At 61.0% G+C, this 21200-nt stretch overlaps 2 protein-coding genes across 3 annotated transcripts; one reads left to right on the forward strand and one right to left on the reverse strand.

Moving 5' to 3' along the window:
• The first annotated feature begins 3298 nt into the window (after positions 1-3298).
• Positions 3299-12300, forward strand: RASL10B (RAS like family 10 member B). 2 transcript variants are annotated; one of them, XM_056326699.1, is made up of 4 exons: positions 3299-3533; positions 6750-7082; positions 9703-9827; positions 10217-12300. In XM_056326699.1, the coding sequence occupies exons 2-4, from the start codon at positions 6867-6869 to the stop codon at positions 10485-10487; spliced, it is 612 nt and encodes a 203-aa protein (XP_056182674.1). In that variant the 5' UTR covers positions 3299-3533; positions 6750-6866; the 3' UTR covers positions 10488-12300. The 2 variants fall into 2 exon arrangements, with proteins under 2 accessions (XP_056182674.1, XP_056182672.1); XM_056326697.1 differs by lacking the exon at positions 3299-3533 and adding an exon at positions 3912-4575.
• A 1257-nt stretch (positions 12301-13557) lies between these two features.
• On the reverse strand, positions 13558-18598 carry GAS2L2 (growth arrest specific 2 like 2). The gene is made up of 6 exons (XM_056326700.1): positions 18232-18598; positions 17321-17559; positions 17107-17214; positions 16438-16534; positions 15806-16079; positions 13558-15639 (listed from the first exon to the last, which is right to left on the reverse strand). The coding sequence occupies exons 1-6, from the start codon at positions 18587-18589 to the stop codon at positions 14454-14456; spliced, it is 2262 nt and encodes a 753-aa protein (XP_056182675.1). The 5' UTR covers positions 18590-18598; the 3' UTR covers positions 13558-14453.
• Between the last annotated feature and the right edge of the window lie 2602 nt (positions 18599-21200).

Below are 21200 nucleotides of genomic sequence, written 5' to 3' on the forward strand. Positions count from 1 at the left end.
GGTTTGGGAATGTTTGCATCCTGCCTGCCTGGGGCCTTCAGGTCCTGGCTGGGCTGGGTCTGGAGCAGATTGTGGAAGCGTTTCTGCTGGTTGCTGCTTGGCTGTTTGTGCCCAGAGGTGCATGGTAACAAGGGCCCATCAGGTTCCTGCCCTCACCCCCTGTCCCAAGCAGCCCCAGGCCCTGGCCCCTCTTTCCCGCTCTGTCCTTAGGGCCAGGGCTGTGTCCCTTTCCAGTCCGTGGCTGTGGACTCACTGCATTGCAACCATGAAGTGCTGCGGCAACAGCAGTGAAAGCAAAGCCTCTTGCATGTCCTTGCGCCATCCATAGCTTCTCCTGCTTAAACCAAGCCACTAATCAGAATGGATTCACCCTCCCCAGCATGCTTTGACGCCGTCTCCCCAGTGAGAACCCCCATGTTGTCTTTTTAGATGCCCCGTTCAAAAATCAATAAATGTTTTACGGTGGGAGATAGTTCATCAGGGCTTTGGCACTGTCTGCAACCAAGAAGCCAGTGCTGGGAAAAGGTCACGATGCCCTTGGAAGAGACTCTAGCAGGGCCCAGGAGCTGTAGGACCCTGAGGAAGGTGATGTCCCAGTGTAGGAACCCCTGTGCTCTGGCTGGGGAAAAAGTGGAGCAGAGCTGGAGCAATCCAGCCCTTGAGCCCTGCCCACGTGTGCTGGGAGGTGATTTGCTCCAAGCCCTGCGGGTGCACTGCAAAAATCATTAATAGAGCAATTAAGGAAGCACCAGTGGCACTAAGTGTGGTGATGCTGCGTTGGGTCAGGGAGGAGGGTATAACTGCGACACGGGGAGGGGTTGCTGAGCACCCCCTTCTTTTACCAAATTTCTTCCCAGCTTTTTGGGTGTGTGGGTGTCTCTGCGCTGCAGGGCAGAGCTGGGGCTCGGTCAGTGGCGTTTCGCCCTCTTCTCCTGCTGCATCGCTCGTTGGAGTGTTCGCCACGTAGTTGTGTTGCTCTTCAGGCTTTACCTGCCATCCGTGTCAATAAATTCATTTCCCCGTTGCTGTGGCTGTGTGTGCCTCTGTGGGCTGGGGAGAGAATCAGATTCCCCCGCTTTTGACCCTGCCCATGGGAGCAGGCAGGGCTGAGGCTGGATTTGGTGGGAAGGAGGCTGTTTGCTCACTGGGCGCCTTTTGTTCTTCATTCACTAGCCACTTCTGCAGCGGAGACCCTCCAAAATAGGGGCTTGCAGGGTGAGGAGGTAGCAAGTTGCATCCTTGGTCCTTCTGCTACCGGCTGCTGCTCTCCTCGTCTCGAAGGGCAGCAGGGAAAGCTTGCAGGGGGCACTGTCACGAACAGCTTCTGATGAGGAGTGGAAGATGGATGTACTCATTTAGGCCTTTCTGGGCCCCAGGTGGGCTGCGTGTCATGTGACCTGCTTTCCCTGCAGAGAAATGATAAGGTCGTGAGTGTCTGTGATGCATCGGGATTGCTGTGGACTGGGGCTGGTATTTTCCAGAGGGCTTTGCTGTCGCTGGTCCTGTCTTGGGCAGGATGAGGCGGGCTGCAAAAACTCCGTGCTGGGCCAGAGCCAAGCTTGGGCAGCTTCAAAGTTAGCCCTTGAAGTGGCCAGAAATGCAACGACGCAAGAAGTAGGTTTGGGAGGTGCTGTTCTTGAGCAGAGCAGCTCTTCCCCCAGCCCCTGGCCAGCCTTGGAGCTTAGGTGGCTTCCACCCTCTGGGGACCTGGGTTGGCAGGTACCGTGTCAGCCCGTGGTGCTCTGCACTGGGATGTGTTTGTGTTAGAAGCTGGTGTATGTGGCTAGTAGCAACAGTGACAGGCTGGTTTGCGGTCACTGATGCTGTTGTGTCCCTGGTGTGCCTGGGGTGGGCTGCACGCCTAGCTGTTGGGCATGGGATGGGATCACCATTCCCCACGGTGGATCTGCACCGGCTGTGGTGCTGGGGCTGAGCTTGGGGCAGCATTTGGCCCAACAGGAAAAAAGATGCTGTGAGATGGTCAAAGCTCTGCCATGTTGGCCGCTGTCCCCTTTCGTAGCCTGTGGCAAAGGGAAAGAGGTTTTTCCCTCCCTCCCTGTTCTGCTAGGGGCTCCTCGGGGAGAAATTGGTCTTTCCTGCTGCTCTGGATTTGCAGGCACGCTCATGCCCCATAAACGGGCACAGGCCAACCCTGGGCCATGCTGTACCTTGCAAATGGGATTTGCTTCATTAGCATCGTTAGCCTCCAGTGCTGGAGCTCAGGGGACACGGGTGATCCTGGTTGGGAGCTGCCACAGGGGTGGGTGGTCCCCTCGGCCTTCCCCACTCCTGAGGCCCACGCTGTGGGGCAGGGACATCCCAGGTTGCTCCTTGCTATTCTGGCTGGAGGTGGGGCCAGCCCTGCTGCGCTGGGTGGGCTCCCCAGAATCCCTGCCGCTGTATCCTGCTCCATGCCAGTGCAGGTGCTGAGGGCCAGCATCAGGTGACAGCAGGTCCCCAAGCCCATGATGCTGTATGGGGAGAGGCAGGGGCTCACCCAAGGATTTTGGAGGCTGTGGCAGAAGCAGGGCCTACCTGCAGCCCCCCAAGCCGTCAGCTGCGCCTGTCCCCTGCTGCTGCCTTCGTGCCCGGGCACGGAGCTCTTTGACAGATGATTTTAGGTTTGTGTCACTCTCCTATTGCTGAGGCTGGGATAAGCCTCCCAGCCAGTGGGGACGTGCCAGGATCCAGCCCCACTCCCTTCCCCCCTCTCTCATATATTAAATTTCACAAATAAAACAGCGAGTGAAGAGCATCTCGGAGGGAACTGCTAAAAATAGCCCCGAGGCTGGAGCCTGAATTGTGCAGGAGAGTTCATGTGCAGCCACGATCCCTGCCCTCTCCCAGAAATATTCCCAGGCTCAGGGCTGCTTTATGGCGCTGCAGGGAAGGGGAGCTGAGGAACCGGTGAAGAAGAGCAGCATCTAGGGCTGGTAATAACCCCCAGAGACACGTAAATATTTCCCCCGCTGCAAGCATCAGGCAGCTCTGCAGGGAAATAAGCCCCAAATCTCTGAAAGCCTGAGTGTAACATGAGAGACGGAAAAGGGGCTCTGACTCCCTTCACCTGGCGCTGAGCTCAGCCCCAGCCTTGGTGCAGAGTAGCACAAAGGCTGTTCGGCATTTTGCCACCTGCCCTTGCCTCCATCCCCCGCCCCGAGCTGTGGGGCTGTGTCTGCCATCCCCTTTTCCCCCAGGAAGGATACTGCAATGTGTTTCCACTTGTACCCCCTCCTCACCCTGGAGAAGAGCCCCTGGAGATGATTTTTTTTCCCGGCCAAAGGTGCTGACGAGGCTGGGGGGAGCCCAGCGATGCTGTGGCTGGTGCTCAGGCTCAGCCAAGCCTGCATGATCGCAGCCAGACCCATGGAGACACCCCAGTGCTCGCTGGTGTCACGGTGAGCTGGAGCGGGGTTCAAGGTCTCCTTGGAGGAGCAGGGAGGTGCGGGGAATCCATCGGCAGCGTGCGGTGGGGGCCTGGACCACGCTCCCCGGAGGTGCGACCAGCTTCTTCCTCGCTATCCGACGCACAGGTAAATGCTTGGTGTGGGGTATCCCAAAAATGCAAGAGATATGTCTCTCCCTTGGTGGGGCCTGGGACCACCCTGGACTGAAAGTACCCCCCGGTGACAGCGGGCACAGAGAAACCCCCAGCCCTGCCAGCTGGACCCACAGTAAGGAGGTGAAGTGATGTGCCCAAGATCATTCTGAGCAGAAGTGTCTGAGGGAGGAAAGGCTCCCTGGGAGGGGTCCTACCCTCCTCCCTCAAAGGAGTCTGGCCTCAGGGGGCTCCCACGGGATGGGGGCACGAGGGCACAGATGCTGCTGGGCACCGGGGAGGGAAAGGGTGACAGTGTCGCACCCAGCACACTGCAGGGGGGACATGGGAGGGTCCTTTCCCATCGGCGCCTCCCCGGAGCCCTGGGAGAAGCCTGTGTCCCTCCTGGCTTCCTGCGACTCGGTCTGGGCATTCCCTGCCTCCTTTCCCGAGCGCTGCCTCCTTCCCTCCCCGGGGACTGCCTGCATCCCTTCCCGGGCATCCTTGCATCCCCGCTCGGGCAGAGCATCCTTCCCTCCCCAGGCATCCCTGCATCCCCGCCCGAGCAGAGCATCCTTCCCTCCGCGGGCACTGCCTACATCCTTCCCTGGGCATCCCTGCATCCCCGCCCGGGCAGAGCATCCTTCCCGCCCCGGGCACTGCCTGCATCCCTCCCCAGGCATCCCTGCATCCCCGCCCGGGCAGAGCATCCTTGCCTTCCCGGGCATCTCTGCATCACTCCCGGGCACCACCGCCTGCATCCCCGCCCGAGCAGTGCCTGCCTCCCGCCCGGGCATCCCTGCATCCCCCCCCTCGCCGGCCGCCGCTTGCCCCCGTGCCCCGGGCCGGGCTTTGCGACCCAGCGCCCCCCGCCCGGCGCCCCCCGCCGCCGCCCGGCCCCTCGGTAGCGCCGCGCCGGGCGGGGGCCGGGCCGGGCCGGGCCGGGGCTCTGCAGCGGGGCCGCCCGCCCCGCACCGGGCTCGCCGCATGGCTCCGCCGCCCGCCGGGGCGCCGCCGGCCCGGGCCGCCGCTGCAAGGTAGGGGGGCCCGCCGGGAGCGGGGCGGGGGGGGCACGGGGGGCAAAGTTGCCGCTGGCCAGGGCCGGGGGGTGGGGGGGGTCCCCAGCGAAAGTTGAGCGCCGCTGCTTCCCGCTCCCCCACCCTCACCCCCTGCCGCGCCGGCCTGGGGGTGCGTGTGTCCCCCCGGCACCCCCCGCCAGCCCCCCTCCCTCCCCCGGGCCGGTGCCGGGGATGCCGCGCTGGCCGCCGCGGCCGGAGCATCCCCCAGGAGGGTCGGGGTGGGCTGCGGGGTGCGGGGGGGTCGGGGCTCGGCTCCCCCGGCTGCCCCCGGGGGGGCGGCGGGTGCCCAAGGTCGCGCCGGGGGCCGGAGCATCCTTCCCGGTAGGAACCTCCCGCCGGCCCTGCAACCTCCGAGCTCGGCCTGGCGCTGAGCACCGGGGCCGCCGACCGCCCCCCCGCTCTGCCATCCCCAAGCGGGGCCACTGCTGGTCCCCCCGCTGTGCCTCAGTTTCCCTCGGTGGCACGCTGCCCTGAGATGCTCATGGGGCTGGGAGCCATCTGGTCAGCCTCTGATGCTTCGGGGTGCAAACGCGCTTCCTGGGGCCCATGAGCTGGCTCTCCCCAGGCATGGCCCCCCTGTGCTAGCCGGAGGGGGACGGGGGCTTTGGGGTGACAGGGCAAGGCTCAGCCTGCTCCCCCAGTCAGGGCAGCCGCGCGGTGCTGGGTCCCCAGCTGTGTTGCTCCATCACCCCTCGGCCCCACGGAGGAGCTGGGGTCGCTTCTGCAAGGAGGAAGGGTTTGTGGGGGCAGTGCTGTCCCTGCAGCAGTGGCCCCCGGGGTTTGCAGTGACAGTGCTTGCTGCTGGTGGACAAAGGCCCCGGCGAGGCTGGGTACGGGGGCTCCTGCATCCCCCATTTCCCTGCATGTGGCACAGAAATGCTCCCGCTGCCGGGGCTGGGGCGAGCGGGTCCCTGAGGGCTGTCAGCACCCCAGAGGATGGTCCCTGCAGTGCCATGGTGTCCCCAGCCCCGGGCATAAGCCCACTCTGCTGCCCTGGGGCAGGATCGGACCCTGCCAGCCCCCAGCCCCACAGTGAGGATGGTGTGAGCCACGGTCCAGCTTGGGGGACCGTGGGGATCCTGGCCTTCCCGGCACCCAGCAGCGGGAACCTCCATGGCTGGGCTATCCCTGGGGCAAATAACCCCCCTCAAACAGGCAGGACAGGATGATTTGAACCTGCCGCTTTCGGCCAGCTCAGGGACCGCTGCCCTGGGCTCTGGGGATGGTTTTCAGGGAAAACACACCAGAGCAGAGCATCACAAATTGGTAAAAGCATCTGCGAAGTGGATAAAGCACAAGCCGCTTCCTAGTGATGGGAGTGAGTGCAAGTGGGACCCAGGCCCTCACCCTTGCTCTTTCCATCCCAGCCCCTGGTTGGGAACCCAGTGCCAACGGACCTTTGGGTTCCTCAGACTTGGCTCCGGCATCCTTGTGTGTGGGTTATTACCCCGTATCCCCCAACGTGTGGCCCTGCCCCAGGGCCCCTCCAGCCTCAGCACGTGTGCCAGCGGCTTGTGGGCTCACCCCGTCAGCTGGCTGGGAAATTAGCCTCCATCAAGTTAATTGCCAAACCACTCAAAGCCTGAAATTAAATGTTAAAGCTGTCGCTCGCAGGCGCAGAGCAATCTCTCCCCCATCCCAGCAAAAGGCAATTCTGGCTGTCCAAGCGGAGGGAAGATGGATTCCCCTGCTCAGGGGAGCACCGGGATGGAGCAGCCAGTGATGGTCCCCACGGATGCTATGGGACAAGCCCCCAGCACAACCCAGGACCCCTCTGCTGCCAGGGCTGGGCAAACCCTGAGCCACAGACAATCTCTTTCCCGGTGGTTTCCTTGCTCTGGTACCAAAAGGGTTGAATGTGCCTGTGAGAACCTTCCTGGGATAAAGTTTGCTCAAATCCTGCCTCTCCTTTGCTCTGGTGGGTGGGACCCTCTGGTGGGGGGTGGACCCTGAGATCTCCCAGTGCGAGGGCCTGCTGGAGACATTGCCCAGCCCTGGGAGATGCTCCTGCCCCCCAAGGACAGATATAACCCTTTTCCATAGGTTCTTGCATGGGAAAACGTTACCTGAAGCAATAGTGGAGTCTGCTAGGGTGTCTCTAGGATCTGACCAGCTTCTCCTTGGCCTTGCAGTGACGGGCTGTCCCGGAGGGGAAATGCATCCTGAATGGGGCTGAGGCCCCCTGCGCGGGAATATGCAGCCTCGGCACCGCAGGGGCAGCACCAGGGCAGCGGCTGGCACGCAGCGGCATGGTGGCAACGTTCAAGATCGCCGTGCTGGGAGCCCAGGGTGTGGGCAAGAGTGCCATAGTCCGGCAGTTCCTCTACAACGAGTTCAGCGAGGTCTGCGTGCCCACCACGGCCCGCCGCGTCTACCTGCCTGCCGTCGTCATGAACGGCCACGTCCACGACCTGCAGATCATGGACTTCCCCCCCATCACTGCCTTCCCCGTCAACACCCTGCAGGTAGGGGTGCACCTGGCTCGGTGCAATGGCACCTCCACGCTGGGGGGGTCTCTGGTGACCTCCATAGGGTTTTGCTGTGCAACCCTGGGGTGTCCCAGTTCCTCCACTTCGGGGGATGCATCTTCCTCCACGTCAGGGTTTGCTTGCTAAAAGGATCACATCCTCATGGCTACTGGCTGAATGGGCCCGGGACAAACCGTCTTCTAAAGCTTTTTCACCTAAAATGATGGCAAATGCTGGCAGGGTGGCATCCCACTCCAAGGACCATGGCTCTGGCAATGCCCACAGCCCCGTCCAGCTGGGCAGTGGATCCTGGAGCACTGGGATCCGCTTCCATGGCTGTCAGAGATGGTACCAGCCAAGGGCTTGTGGACTGTAGCCAGAGCATTCAGGTGAAACCCAGGGGTTCCTGGGGAGCCCACTGGCACACCCCCTGCCCAAGCCAGGCAGAGCACGGCTGCTCATCCCCTCCCAGGGTGGTCGTTGCCCCCCCAGCATTGCCTGGGCTTGTCCCTGGGGTGCTGAGCCCACCAGCTCCTCCTCAACCCCCCAGCACTCTCAGATGCTCCCAAAACAGCCCCAAAAGTGGGGCCAGGAAGCGTTGTCACCACTGCTGACCACTTAGGGGGGTTTAATGGGAAAAAGGATTTTAAGCTCATGCCGTAGCCCCATCCCAATGGTACAAGTTGTGCCACTGTTGTGGGGAAAGGAGCTGGAGGTGCCCAACCATGGCCGAAGCCACGTCGGGGGGCAATGCCACCAGCGGGGGCACCTCCGCAGGAGCTGGGCTCTCTTGTATTTTTAATCAATATAATGATATTGCTCCCGTGCCCCATGAGGATGGGGTTGCAGAGGCCTCATAGTGCTCCAAGCTTCCCCTGTGCCATCGGACAGGAGGTGAAGTGAGCACTCTAGGGGTGAGGAGGAGGTTTAAAAATTAATTGGTGTGTGCAGAGAACAAAAGGTCAGTGCGCGAGAGAGCCTGAAATAGCAAAGGGTAATTTATTGACAAGACAGCCGATGCCAACATAGTCGATTAACTCCCTGCCTTGCTGTGCTCAAGAGGAGGCAGCCGGTGGGAACAGATGGAGGTTTCCAGGGGAGAGAGGGTGGTCAGCGGGATGGCTCCGAGGAGGAAGGAGAGGACCGTGGCGGGGGATATGGCTTTGTCAGCTGGGAAGCATTGCTGGGCTCTGCTCCATGCCCTGGAGCAGCATCCCTGCGGCAGCGTTCTGGGAGAGGAGCAAGCACCGGTGGCTCCCTGACATCCTGCTCCCGCACAGGGCCAGGCGGGATGCACAGTGCAACCATCCTCCAGCCCTAAGCATCCCAGGAAACCTGCCCTGCATGGGGAAAACCGTCCTGACAGCACGGTGCCGGAGCAAGTTGCACCCCAGCGTGGTGAAATAGCTGTAATTTATTAATCTCCCAGGTGTTATCAGGACTCAGAGTAACCTGAGGCACTGCCGCTTCATCCACCTGCCTCTGATACCAAGGAGCTACATGCCGTCTCCTCCCCTCGGTGGACAGGAGAGGGGCTGTGTCATGCTGCTCGCTTCCAGCTCCTTTCCCTGCTGCAGTCTGCGATGGAGACCAACCCGTACCCCAAAACTTTCCTTTTCCCAGGTCCCTTCGGTCCTAGGTCTTGTTTTGCCTCGTTCCAGTGATAAACTCAGAAAGGGATGAATCATGGTACTGAAGAGGTTTGCTCAGGGAGAAGCGATGCCTTTCCTCCTTGGTGCATCTTTCTTCTCTCCTGTGGCACTCAGGAGGGTTTGCGGTGCTGCCTGCGCAGGCTGCCATTCCCAGTACCGCTGCTGGGCTGGGAAAGTGCCTGGGAAGTGCCTCTGGAAGGGGCAGATTTTCACTCCTACAGCATGGATAAAAAGTCCTGTTATTCATGGAAACCCAAAGCTTTCCTAATAACATGTATTTCTTACAGCTCCAAAATTTGGCTGTGGAGAGGCCGCCCCTGCTTGCTTCTGCCCTGGCTCCTGATCTCGCTCTCACAGACCCCGCTCCCGAGCAGCTGCCCCTCCTCTCCTGTCCCCGTGTCCCCTCCAAACAGCCCTGCCATCACCTTCTCCTCTGACCCTTGGTCCATCACGCCCAGCCCCACAGTGACAGGGATGGGCTGAGCATCCTCCTCACCTGCCCTACCCAAAAGCCAGGGTGCATCACTAATTGACACACCTAATTAGCAGCTCTGGAGGTTGAAGCTTTTAAATCCAGGGCAGGGGGCCTCATTCAGCCCTGCTCCCAGCTCGCCTCTGGGCTGCTGTGCATTAGACAGGCTGTAATCCTCGCTCAGGAGAGGAATGGGAGCTGACAAATCCCATTATCTCTCCTCTGGATTAATGAGGGGGATAAGGGCTCTCTGGAGATGGAGGGGGTGGCTGATGGGCTGCAGGGGGCAAGCGCAGCCATCGCAGGGACGGAGCAGGGCAGAGCAGAGGTGAGATGGGTGCTGCTGGGTGTCCGGGCTGGAGAGCATGCAGCCCCCTTGCTACCTGCTGGTGTAGCAGCCCCCTTGACATGCCCAGCCCCGAAGCAGTGTGGGGCACCCCCCGGGCACGGCGACAGGGCTGAGCCAGGATTGATCCCTCTCTGCACCTTGCAGGAGTGGGCGGACGTGTGTTGCAGGGGGCTCCGGAGCGTCCATGCCTACATCCTGGTCTATGACATCTGTTGCTTTGACAGCTTCGAGTACATCAAAACCATCCGCCAGCAGATCCTGGAAACCAGGTAGGGACCACTTCCCAGAGGATGCATCCCCCCCGCGGCTCCTGGCAGGGCTTCTCCCAGCGCTCCCCTGATCTCGATATTGGAGATCACATATTACAGACTGGGACAAAGCCCGTTTGCGGGGCTGGGAGCCCAAAAACATAACTGGACCTGAGGGCAGGAGAAGGAGCAGGACCCCGGCCAGGTATCCCCTCTGGGTGAGGACAGCCATCCCTGGGAAAGCAACTGGGGCTGGCGGGGGCAGGACTGGCAGTGAAAGAGGGACAAGGGGACAGGGCAAGAGGAGTCACATCTCGGCAAGCCAAAGCCAAGAGCTGGTTTGGGACAGGTCGGGGTCTGCGGGCTGGTGGGTCCTCCCTCTGCCCTCCCTCACCACCCGCCCTCCCCAGAGTCATCGGCACTTCAGAGACACCCATCATCATCGTGGGCAACAAGCGGGACCTGCAGCGGGGCCGGGTGATCCCGCGCTGGAACGTCTCCAACCTGGTGAAGAAGACATGGAAGTGTGGCTACATCGAGTGCTCGGCCAAGTACAACTGGCACATCCTGCTGCTCTTCAGCGAGCTCCTGAAGAGCGTGGGCTGTGCCCGCTGCAAGCACGTCCACACCACCATCCGCTTCCAGGGTGCCCTCCGCAGGAACCGATGCACCATCATGTGAGCACCCCCCTGCCCCTATGGACCCCCCTGGCCATGCCCCTGTGGCCACCCATCCTCTGGGACCACGGCTCCCCGGCGAGCGCTGGTGTCACCGCTCCCTGTGGGGTGATGCCACGGTGGGAACTGTGACAGAGGCACCTGGGGGGGGTTTCTTCCCCACCGGCACTGGCACCCTGTGGTGACATTTGGGGACAGTGCACCTTGGGTGGTGCTGGGCAGGGTGATGCAGTGGCCACCGGCAGGTTGGAGCGGGTGGGTGGCCGGGCTGCCTGGAGGTGGTGAAGGGTGAGGGAGGACCTCAGCTAAACCCCCAAGCCCTCTCTGAGCCTCTGGTGCTCCGGGCCAAAGCCGTCCCGGGGGGTCTGCATCTCTGCTGTGCCTGAAATGCTGCGTGGCACTGGAGAGGGGGAGGAGATGCCTCAGGTGGTGCCCAGAGGTTGGCTCTTGAGTCTGTCCTCGCTGGCTCCTGCCCCAGCATCGCAGGGGCAACACTTGCTGCTGCCTGCCATCGCCTGCCCCCTGGAAGGGTATTGCCCAGTGCCTGTGTCCCGATGCGCTGGGGCTGGCTCCATCCCTGGGGCACGGTGGAGATGGGAGTCCCGTTTTCCTCCTGTGGAGCTGGGGTTTCTCCCCTCAGAGGGCAGAGCAGCCTCCAGCCAGAGGTGTCCCCAGGTGACACGGGCTCTCTTTTGGCTTGGTTGGGTCAGATTTCCAGGTGGAATTTCTGGATGAAAGCAAGAAAGGGAAAAAAAACCCCACCGGAAAGCCCCCATCCTGCCCCCTACATCCCCCTGGGGTGCTGAGTGCTGCTTCCCCAGGGCTCTGAGTCCCCGTTCTGCCCCGGTTCAGCCAAGGAAGGCTTCTCCTCCCCACCAGCCTGTTAAACACCAAATAATCTCAAAACGCCCCTTGCCAGGCAGGTCACCCCTCCGCTACCTTGTGTCCCAGGCTCAGCGGGCGACCGGCTTTGCACGGCTTCGAGCCAACCCCCCGGCAGCTCCCGGGCTGGCAGGCAGCCCCCCCCATGCCATCACATCCTGCCAGCGGTGCCACCAGGCAGGGCCGACCCCCACCGGCCTTTCCCACCACGATGCTCCATCCACGTGAGACTTTCCCACCAGGATACTCCATCCATGTGAGACGGCAGCGGTGGGAAGGCAGCCTCCAAAGCAATAGGGAGCTGGAGTTGCATTCCTTTTTTTTTTTCTCTCTGTGTATCCCTGATAGGAAAGTGAGCCCCCACATATTTTTGTTATTTTTTTATTTTTTTAAAAATCTTTCATCTTGTCTTTACACCAGACTTGCAGCTCACCTTCGTCTTGTCCTGCGGTACAGGGGCCAAAGTGCAGCCCTTGTTAGGAAATGCTGTTGGGGCGGTGTGTTGGCGAGGGGGGAGCAAGAGGCCGAGGGGGTTGTGGTTCCTCTTTCTTAGCTGCTCGGGGAAACGCCGTCCTCGGCTTCTGAGGTGGGATCTGAGGCTGGTTCATCCTCCAACAAAACCATCTCAGTGATTTCTGGTGTAACCAGGAGATGCAGGTATCGAGCGCTGCTCCGGGCAGTAAAGCAAAAGGACACTGGCCCCATCTCTTCCCCCGCCGCCAGGTTCATCTCCCGGTTCCCATCTCCCAGAAGCACTGCTGTGCTCTTGGGAACACTTCTCATTTAGAGTAGGTCCAGCTGAGCTCCGGCACCGTGCATCCCACCACCCCATCCCTGCACTGGGACCCTGTGCTGCCCCGCAGCCCCAGTGCCGCAGGGTTGGGGTCACCCCACTCCTCCCTTCCCCCTCCAGCAGCCGCTTTGGGAACCAAACTCCATTCCCCTTGCTCAAAAAAAAAAAAAAATAAAAGGAAAAAAAGAGAAAAGGCGATGGGGGGACATGGATCCATCTCAGGTGGCTGTAAGAGCCCTGGCCGGGGAAGGGCAGTGGCACTCATCACCATCCCTTGCCTTCATGGCAAACCCACTGGGCTTCCCACCCGTGTGTACCCCCCAGCCTCATCCCATCCGGATTTATTAACACATGTAAGTCCACGTTGTCGGTCTCTGGCTAGCTTTATCCCTCCAAATCGTTTGAGAAGGAAACTCCTCGGTAAATGCTACTAATAAAGCATTTATAAAGTGCTCCGATGTACACATATCAACGATTAAGCCAATACATTGTTTGTTATAACCCTGTAGCCTGCAGTTTATAGCACAATTAGTTACAGGTTTTTATAGCATCTATTTAGTATTTTGGAAAAAAAAAAAGTTATAAATATAATTGTTATCTTCTATTGTACTTTATAGACAGAGAAAGTTATATTAGTAATAATAACTCTCACTGCTTTGACAGCATTTCCCAGCTCCCGAGAAAACGAGGGCTACAAAGAGCTACTTTCCCAGGAGCCCAGGAGGTGGTGGCACCCACTGGGTGCAGGCAGGGAAACAGGGTGGTGGCACCCGCTGGGTGCAGGCAGGGAAAGCAGGGCAGGGATGTCCGGCGTGTGGCCAGGCTGATGGGGATCAGAGCAGCCAGGAGCACAGCAGCAGCTACAAGTGACCTGCGCCTTGCCCCCTACTCACGCCCTTCATATGAAGCGTTACCGCTCGCCCAACGCCACCCTGGTCCTGCTAAAAATCACCTGCTCCCGAGCCTGGGAGAGGCCGAGGGTGTCCCCACCGCTGTCCCCAGGGCAGTGCTGGGTTTCAGACCCCATGCATGTGGTGCCGCAGGAGGTGATGCCTGGGTTTGGTCCAGCCCCGGCAAGGATGCTTCCCTCTCCTCCTCCTCCTCCTGCCCCGGTAAGCATCCTGGTTGCCTGGACTTTCCTCCCCCCTCCCCCAGACTTCTTGTTGGAGATTCCCAAGGTGTCTACACCGCCTGTAATACCCTGCACCCCCTTCCTTGAAATCAAATTAAAAATCAGGTCTGTCCCCCTTGGTTCTGTTCCTGCCTCGCTGCTCTTTGCCCGTGGCGCCAGAGTGCTCAGCGCCCTGCTGCCGCTCTCACAGCCCTTCTGTGGGAGGCAGTGGTCCAGGCTGGGGGAACTGGTTTCTCCCCTGCAAAAGGATTATTTTTGCAAGCAGGTTTTGCATCCACAAGGCCCCAGCGCTTGCCCTTGCTGCAACTCTGCAGGGGTGTGGGTCTGGCTTCATCCTCTCTTGGAAGATGGGGTTCTTCTGGCCCCCGTGGGGCTCCCGGAGGGGCGCTGGCTGTGCACACAGGCAGCAGCCTGGCAGCGGGGATTCCCTTCCCCAGCCGTGACCCCCACACCAGGATTATCTTCTCTCCCTCCCCACCCACACGGAAAATAGGCTGAAACAGAAGAGCTTTGGTATATCTCTATTGCACAGACACCACCGCCGGGGCCGCGGCTGCCGTGAGCCTTGGTGACAGCTGCCACCCTGACCATCGCTGCCGAGGTGACCACCCACCCTGTGGGTCTCCCACCTTCGCCCAGAAGGAAGCCCACGGGGTTCAGCCAGGGTCACCTCCTGTGATCCCCCCGACCTGAGCAGCTCGAACACTCATTAAGCCTGTTGGTGCTGTAAGACATAAGGATCGTTAGTCCCATTGTACAGACGGGGGAGACTGAGGTACAAGATGGTTTGCGCGCTTGGATGCCAAGTGTGGCGTGTCCCCGCTCTAGGGGGGCACTGTGGGGGCCAGCTACACCCCTCTTCCCTGCAGAAAGTGCCCCGTTCTCTCAATCTGGGGCTGGATTTTTCCACACAAAAGAGTACAAGGATGCCTGTGTAGGAGGAGAATTCCCAAGTCTGAAAAAAAAAACCCAACCTGGGGAAGGAGGGGGTGCAGCTCCGAAGAGCAATGGGGGTCCCCCCAGCTTGCCTGGAAGCAAATCCATCATGCTGCCCACACTGACCCCAGGCACCACCGCTCCGGCTTCACCACTGCCCCCACCTTTGGGTGACCGAGGGGTCCATCCCCACCGAAACTCGGGGCGGGGGGGGGGGGGGGGGGGTGTCAGACCCATGCCTCCTCGTCATCCTCGGTCAGCCAGGCGTTGCTGTCAGCTGGTGAGGGCTTGGCCCTGGGATGTGTGCCAGCGGGCTGGGGTGGCCGGGGGGGGCCTGAGGGGTGATGCTGGCCCCGGGGGGGCAGTGGGCGATGCCCCAGCGGGGTGGGGATACGCGAGGGGCGCTTGCCTGGCCTGTGGTCCCGCCGGGGATGCACCTTGGGTCGAAGCTTCAGCTTGTAGATGGAGGGCACACGCTCGGGTTTCTTCAGGCACCGCCGGGGCTTGGGCACATTGCTGGTCCTGGATCCCCGGGGGGTCTGGACCACCACCCCTGGCCCCTCCACCTCGTCTCCATCCGGGAGGGGGGTGGGCTGCGGGGCAGCTCGTGGGGGCGTTTTAGGGGCCCAGCTCCCCAACCCCACAGGGCGCAGGGGCTGCCACCCGCGGGAGAGCTCCTGTACCACCCTGCCATAGCCGGGGGGCTGCACGTGCCCACAGCACCCCCGGAGCCCCTCACTGCCCCTGCCACCGCCACAGGCTGCCAGCGCCCCGGGTCCCTCGGCACCCCCAGCCCTTGGGTTCTGGGCTGGGTGGCACTGCTGGGTCCCCTGCGGACCCCCCCCAGCAGCACAGACCTTACACCCATCTGCAAAATGGGCCGGAGGGGTGGGGGGCCGGCAGGTGGATGGGCTGGCTTTGGTGGGGGGCTTAATGCTGCCGTCCTGTTTCAGAGGCTGGCTGGAGGAATTTTGGGGTGAGGGCGGTTGGCCCCGGCTGAGGGCTCCCCGGTTCCTTTCCCGCAGGATTTTCTGGCTCTGTGAGTCTCCTCGGGCATCCCGGTGTGGGGAGGGGGCACAGCTCTTGCTGGGGCTGGGGGCACGGGCAGTCACCACAGCAGGGACCCCCCCTTCTTGTGGTCTGGCAGCTGCCACAGAGGATTTGCCTCCTTGCTGGGCACTTTTTGGAGATGCTGGTGTCAGCCGGGTGGTGGGTGCTGCGGACCTGCCTCGTACCAGTGCCGGCGGGGGTTTCCCTGGGGTGCTCCCACACAACGCCTTGGGGACCCCCACGCTGTCCTGCATTCTGGGGGTCACCCGGGAAGGGGTGGGTGCCCGGCACGTCGCCCTGTGGCCAGGAGAGCTGGGTCGAATGGGTGACCTGGATGGTGGCGGCTGCCTCCCCGAAGGCACCCTGCAAGAAGAGAGAGCAGAGAGGGGCTGGGAGCTGCTGCATCCCTCCTCCATCCAGCCTGGAGCTGGGAACCACCAGAAAGGAGGGGGAAAAATAACTAGGGATATGAGAAAACCTGCTCTGAAACCAGGCAGTTTGGGGCACGAAGCATCTCTGCACCACTTACCTGCTCGAAGGGACCCTCTGGGGCTCTGCTGGCTCCCGGCGAGGGCTGGCACCCGGTGGGCGACCTGAACCCTCCGGTGAGGGGGTGGCAGGGGGCCGGGGGCTGGGGGGGGCACGGGGTCCCCAGGTGACAGGGGGCAGGGGACTCTGCGAGCGGCTGACCAGCAGCGCAGGAGGGGGCTGGCCGCGGGGGGCTGCCTTCGAGGCTGGGCACAGCCAGATCTCATGCTGCACTTGCTGCTGGGGGTTCCTGGTTTTCCAGGCTTGTTTGTGAGCTGTGGGGAAAATGGGGGGAGGCTCAGCACCCTTGTCCATTGCACCCACCGCCGGGTGCAGCCCACCCAGCCATTGCTCAGCATCCATCCCCCCCAGGGATGCTGGTGTGAACTTGTGCTCCCTTACAAAGGGGCTTTGGGGGTCCAGCTCCATCCAAAAGTCTGCCGTGACCTCTAGTGGCCACCAAAACCAAAGAGAGTCCCCAAACCCAGACATTCCCCAGCCCAGCAACGAGGCACTGGGGTAACAAAACCTCCCACTCCTGCAAACAGCCCCAGAAGCAGCGACACCCATGCCAGACCCTCCCTCACCCCAGCCATGGGGCAGAGCCAGGGGTCTGGGGGCGCAGGGACTCACAGAGCGAGGTGCAGCGGCACGGGTCGTGCTTGTCCAGGTAGTGCTCCAGCGTGTCCCAGCCGCCACCGACCCGCACCATGACGTGCTCCCGCAGGATCTGCACGGGATGCCCTGCGCTGTGAGGCCCCGAGAGGTGCATGCGATGCACCCATAGGACCCCCCCACCTCTTTTTAAGCAGCCGGGGAGTGGCACGCTCAGCCGGGCTCTGGGAGCTTGCCCAAAGTGCCACCAGCTGTCCCAAAGGATGGCTTCATCCCTGGCTCACCGCCACTGAGGTGGGGAGGGTCTCAGGTCCCAGTGCTATCCTGACAGGCACATTTCACCACCACGAGGAGAGTGGGGAGCTTTTTGGAAAACACCTCTCCACTGCCGTATGCTGATCCCTTTGGGAAGGTCAGGCTTATGGACAGATCCAGGCAGGGGCAGAGCATCCCTGTGTTCCCGTTGCTGGGTAAGACCTGGGTCTGGCTTGGGGTGGGATGGCAGGTCCCATACACATTGATGGTTACATCCATGCAAACATGTACCACAGAGCCAAGCTGCCCTGCTTTGGGGATAATGGCCAAAATCCCCACATTGGCCCCGTTTGGGCCATGGATTATGGAAGAGGCTCCAGAGCAGGATTCCTGGTGCCTGCACCCCAAAAGCACAGGGTGAAGCGGACTCACCCGGACAAAGATGAGGGTGTCAGAGTCACCCACACGGTATTTCCCTTCAGATATCTTGATCATGGGGAACTGGACGGGGCAGGTACAGCGACTCACCAGGTGCTGGACCTGTGGGCAGCAGGAATGGGTCCTCACCAGGGCTCCTGGGAAAGGTCCTGGGGTGTCCATCCCCATCCCCATCTCCATCCCCATCCCGTTACATGCCCCTCCATACCATCTGGTCAAGGTTGTGGAGGTCCCGTGGTTTCCTGGGGGTCCGGGGCAGAGGGGATTCTGTGGGTGGCAGGTCCAGCTCCTGGCGGAGCTCTTCCTCGATCTCCTCCTCCATCTGTACGAGGGTCGGGGCGCGCATGCCGAAGCGGGCAGCACGGCGTGCCAGCTCCAGCAGGCACAGCACAAAGTTCTTCTCGTTCTTCCTCAGCACCAAGTCCTCTGTCTCGAACATCAGGACGTCTGGGGCAGGGCAGGGCTAGGCTGAGCCAGGGCAGGTGCGTGGGGATGAGGACAAAGGGGATGGGGGGCACAGGCGGAGTCAAAACCCGCCCAAAGGGATGTTATTCCCTGGGGTCATCCCACTGGGAGTATGACGGGTCCAACAAAGGTCGGGATAAATTAACAGAGGAAGAGTCTTCCCCTTGGACATCTATATGCAAAGGCACCGCGGCTGTTTCATGGCATCCCAAAGCCACAAAAACCTGTGGCTGGGTGCGCTGGTCATGGTCACTCCATGCCCGTGCTCTTCCTGGGCATCCACTGATGGTGGGGACAGCGTGACAGACCCTTTTCCCAGAGCCAGGACCGCTCCTGATGGCCTTACAGCCAGGATCATGCTGTGCATGGCGTGGCCGCGCTGTGGCATACCCCCTTTCCATTTCCACCCCTCCAGTGCATATTTGCACTCAAGAAAACACACCCGCGGCGTGCCAGCACCCCGCAAAGCTGCTGCCAAGCCCAGAAGAGCTTAGGCAAGAAATGCCAGCTCAGGGACACATGCGCATGGTGCTGCCAGCTGCTGAGGTGGCACTGGCTTTGGGGACACATGGGAAAACAACCGCAGTGGTGCCAGGAGCTGCTGGAAGGGAATTTCACATAGGGACATGGGGTAGCTGGAGGTTTGCATCTTACCTTTAATATCCATCTCCTTCCTGCACCACTGGATGAAGTTGGAGATGTTGTCCCTGGCCTGGAAGGTGCCCGGCTGTGCCGCCAGGTTGCAGGCAACGCCAGTGGTGGGCAGGCGGAGGTGGCAGGCCACGCCGGGGCAGGCACGGGCAAACTCCTCGGCCACGTGTTTGATGTTGTTGGCGTGGGAGCAGAGCACAGCCCCTGTCTCCAGCACCTCCACAAAGGTGCCCACCTCGATGTCTAGGTCGTACAGCTCCTTCAGCCACTCCGCCAAGTCCTCCTTCATGGCATAGAGGTACTGCTCACTGGACCGGTAGGGACGGATGCTCCGCACCGCCGTGCCCGGTGGCCCCCACATTATGCCATAAGACTGGGAGGAGATCAAGGGAAAGGGGTGATGGGGACACGGATGATGGGGTCACGGGTGATGAGGACATGGGGAGCTGCCCCAGGCCATGTCGCCAGCCCACCTCCCCAACAGCCACACTCACCTGGTGCCACTCACTCGCTGCCACCCCGGGACAGTGACACGTCCTCCCGGTGTTGGTAGCCCTTCTGGGGTCGGAGGGCTGTGATGCAGCTGGGGAAAGGAAATTACCCTCCAGAGCAGTGGGTGTTTTGTTTCTTTCCCAAGTGCTGTTCCCTTCTCCTTGGTGACAAGGGACTGGCTGCAAACACTCCCCATTAACCCTTCAGCACCTGCTCCTCTGCTGGCAGCCCTGCTCCTTCTTCCCCAGCCAGCCCAGGGTGGGTTTTCCCCTGAGATCCATGGCTCTGGGGAGCTAGGCAGCAGCTTGTCAGCATCCCAAGTTGCTCACAACCACAGAAGATGGGGGGCTTGTCCCTCCCTGCCACCCCTGCACCCACCTCGACCACAGCTGGGGTGACTTGATGACCCTGCAAGATGCATCTCCAGGACTCGGTACCCCTGAACTGACAGCCCTGAGGTAGTCACATTTTTGCACCCATTTTACAGGCTCAGACACCCTGCTGAGATGCTGCCATGTGCTGTGCGAGCCCAAACACACTGTGGCAGGGAGCCCCCCCGAGCAGGGGAGCCCGAGCATGGGTGACCCTGAGCAGGGCTCCCTCCTCCCTGGGTGGGGTGTCCAGAGGGATGGAGAGAGGCTGAGCTCCGTGCAAGGCCAGTGTAAGGACCTCTAAACACATTACGGGGATGATGCTCAGACCAGTGTCTCTGCATCCCTCCTGCCCTCCCTATGCACAGCCTGGGGCACAGCAGCACCAGGAGCTGGAAAGCCAAACCCCAAGGTGAGGGCTTCCCAAAGCTGTAGGGATCAGGGCAGAGATCCCTTGGAGAGGGCAGGTCCTGATGGTGGTCAGACTCCCAGACTCCTTGGCTCAGCTGTCCGGCAGCGTTTCTGTGCAACCTGGAAGTGTCCCAGCAGAGAAAGCTGGAGGAGGACGACGAGGAGGAAGAGGCTAAAGAGCTGCAAGAGGTAGAGGGTAGCACGAGAGACACCACTGCCATGGCTTGCTCTGTGCTTTCCACCAAGATATGGAGCCAGGGGGTGGTCTGAGAGCCCAGCAGCCCCAGGGAATCCCAGACCCCCACGCTCTGTCCCCCAGCTCCCCTTCCACCAGCCTCTCCCACTCCAGCCCCTGGGGCAGCACTCCCAAGGAAACACCCCCATGCTGATCACAAGCATCTTCACTTACTCATCATTTCACCTCCTCGTAAAAATGCTGGTGGTTGCTCATGTCGGGGCATAAATCCCTACACTTGAACCCAGTCTCATCCCTTGATCCTGCTGCAGGGGACAGGTGGGTCTTTGTCACCTCCAAAGGCTGGGGGTCAGAGCAGGTCCCCGCAACAACCCAGCTCTCTGGGACCCCCCTTTGCTCCAGGGCTTGTCCCACCCCTCAGTGGGAGCTGGGAAGCCCTGCGGTGTGTTGGGGCTCAGCCCAAGCTCCAAGGAAATGCAGTGGCTCTACCTGCAAATCGCAGTCCAACTCCACCAGTCCTCTTCCTCAAACCCTGTTCTGAAAAAAAAAAAAATAAAATAAGCACGAGGGGGGTTATTTGCATGCCCACCTTTGGGGTTTCTCTGCACTGTGCTCCCTTGCAAACTTCTTCCCCAATTGCCCCTGACAGCAAGGTCTTTGGCAAAAGCTGAGCTCCTCCAGGGATGGTGTGACTCCAGGAGCTGGGGCTTTAAGAAAACAACTACATGGTCGAGTGGGCACTGCTGGGAATGTTGGAGGCTCCCTCCCTAACCCAGGGCTTGCAGAGCTGCCCCAGCACCCAGGTACTGCTGCACAAAGCAAATCTACCAGGGACGTGCTTGCACCTTGGGACTGAAACAGAGTCTTCTGTGGGCATGGGGGGCTTCTTGCTGTGTCAGGGGACCCTGCCCTCCTCCTGGAGCCAGCTGCTGATGCTCACTATAGATCACTGTCCAGCCGGTGTCATTCTAGATCACTGTCCAGCCGGTGTCATTCTGGGGGAGGAAATGCAAGAATCCCAGCTATTCCCCCGGGCTGGGGAATGTGCGGCAGGCTGGCTGGAGGAGTCCGTGCCTGGCATGCCCTGCCAGGGAGCACAGCAGGAGAAAAGGACCCTTGTGAAGCAGGATTTTCAGCCAGAGCATCCAGTGGGACCGATCACACGGCTCAGGGTGTGAGTCGACTTCCCCCAGGTTCTCCCACGTTTGTGGGGTGCAGGTGATGCAGCAGAGTCACCCCATCTCTGCCAGCAACACCATGCTCACCCCCAGCCCTGGCAGCATCACCCGTGACCCCCAAGGCGTCGCAACTGCATGCAGCTCCAGGAAACACACGGCCAGCAAGGGAGGAGAAAGAAAATCCAAAACCGGGAGAGGATTTGAGGTTGTCCCATCCTCAGCCTCCAGCCCCACGGCAGAAGGGATCCCTGGCTCTCTCCTAAGCAGACACAAAAGGGGATAACGACCTGCTGCTTCTCAGCAGAGCTGCAGGTGCGCAGGACC

This window comes from Falco biarmicus, chromosome 1 (genome assembly GCF_023638135.1).
Source record: "Falco biarmicus isolate bFalBia1 chromosome 1, bFalBia1.pri, whole genome shotgun sequence".
Classification (NCBI taxonomy): domain Eukaryota; kingdom Metazoa; phylum Chordata; class Aves; order Falconiformes; family Falconidae; genus Falco; species Falco biarmicus.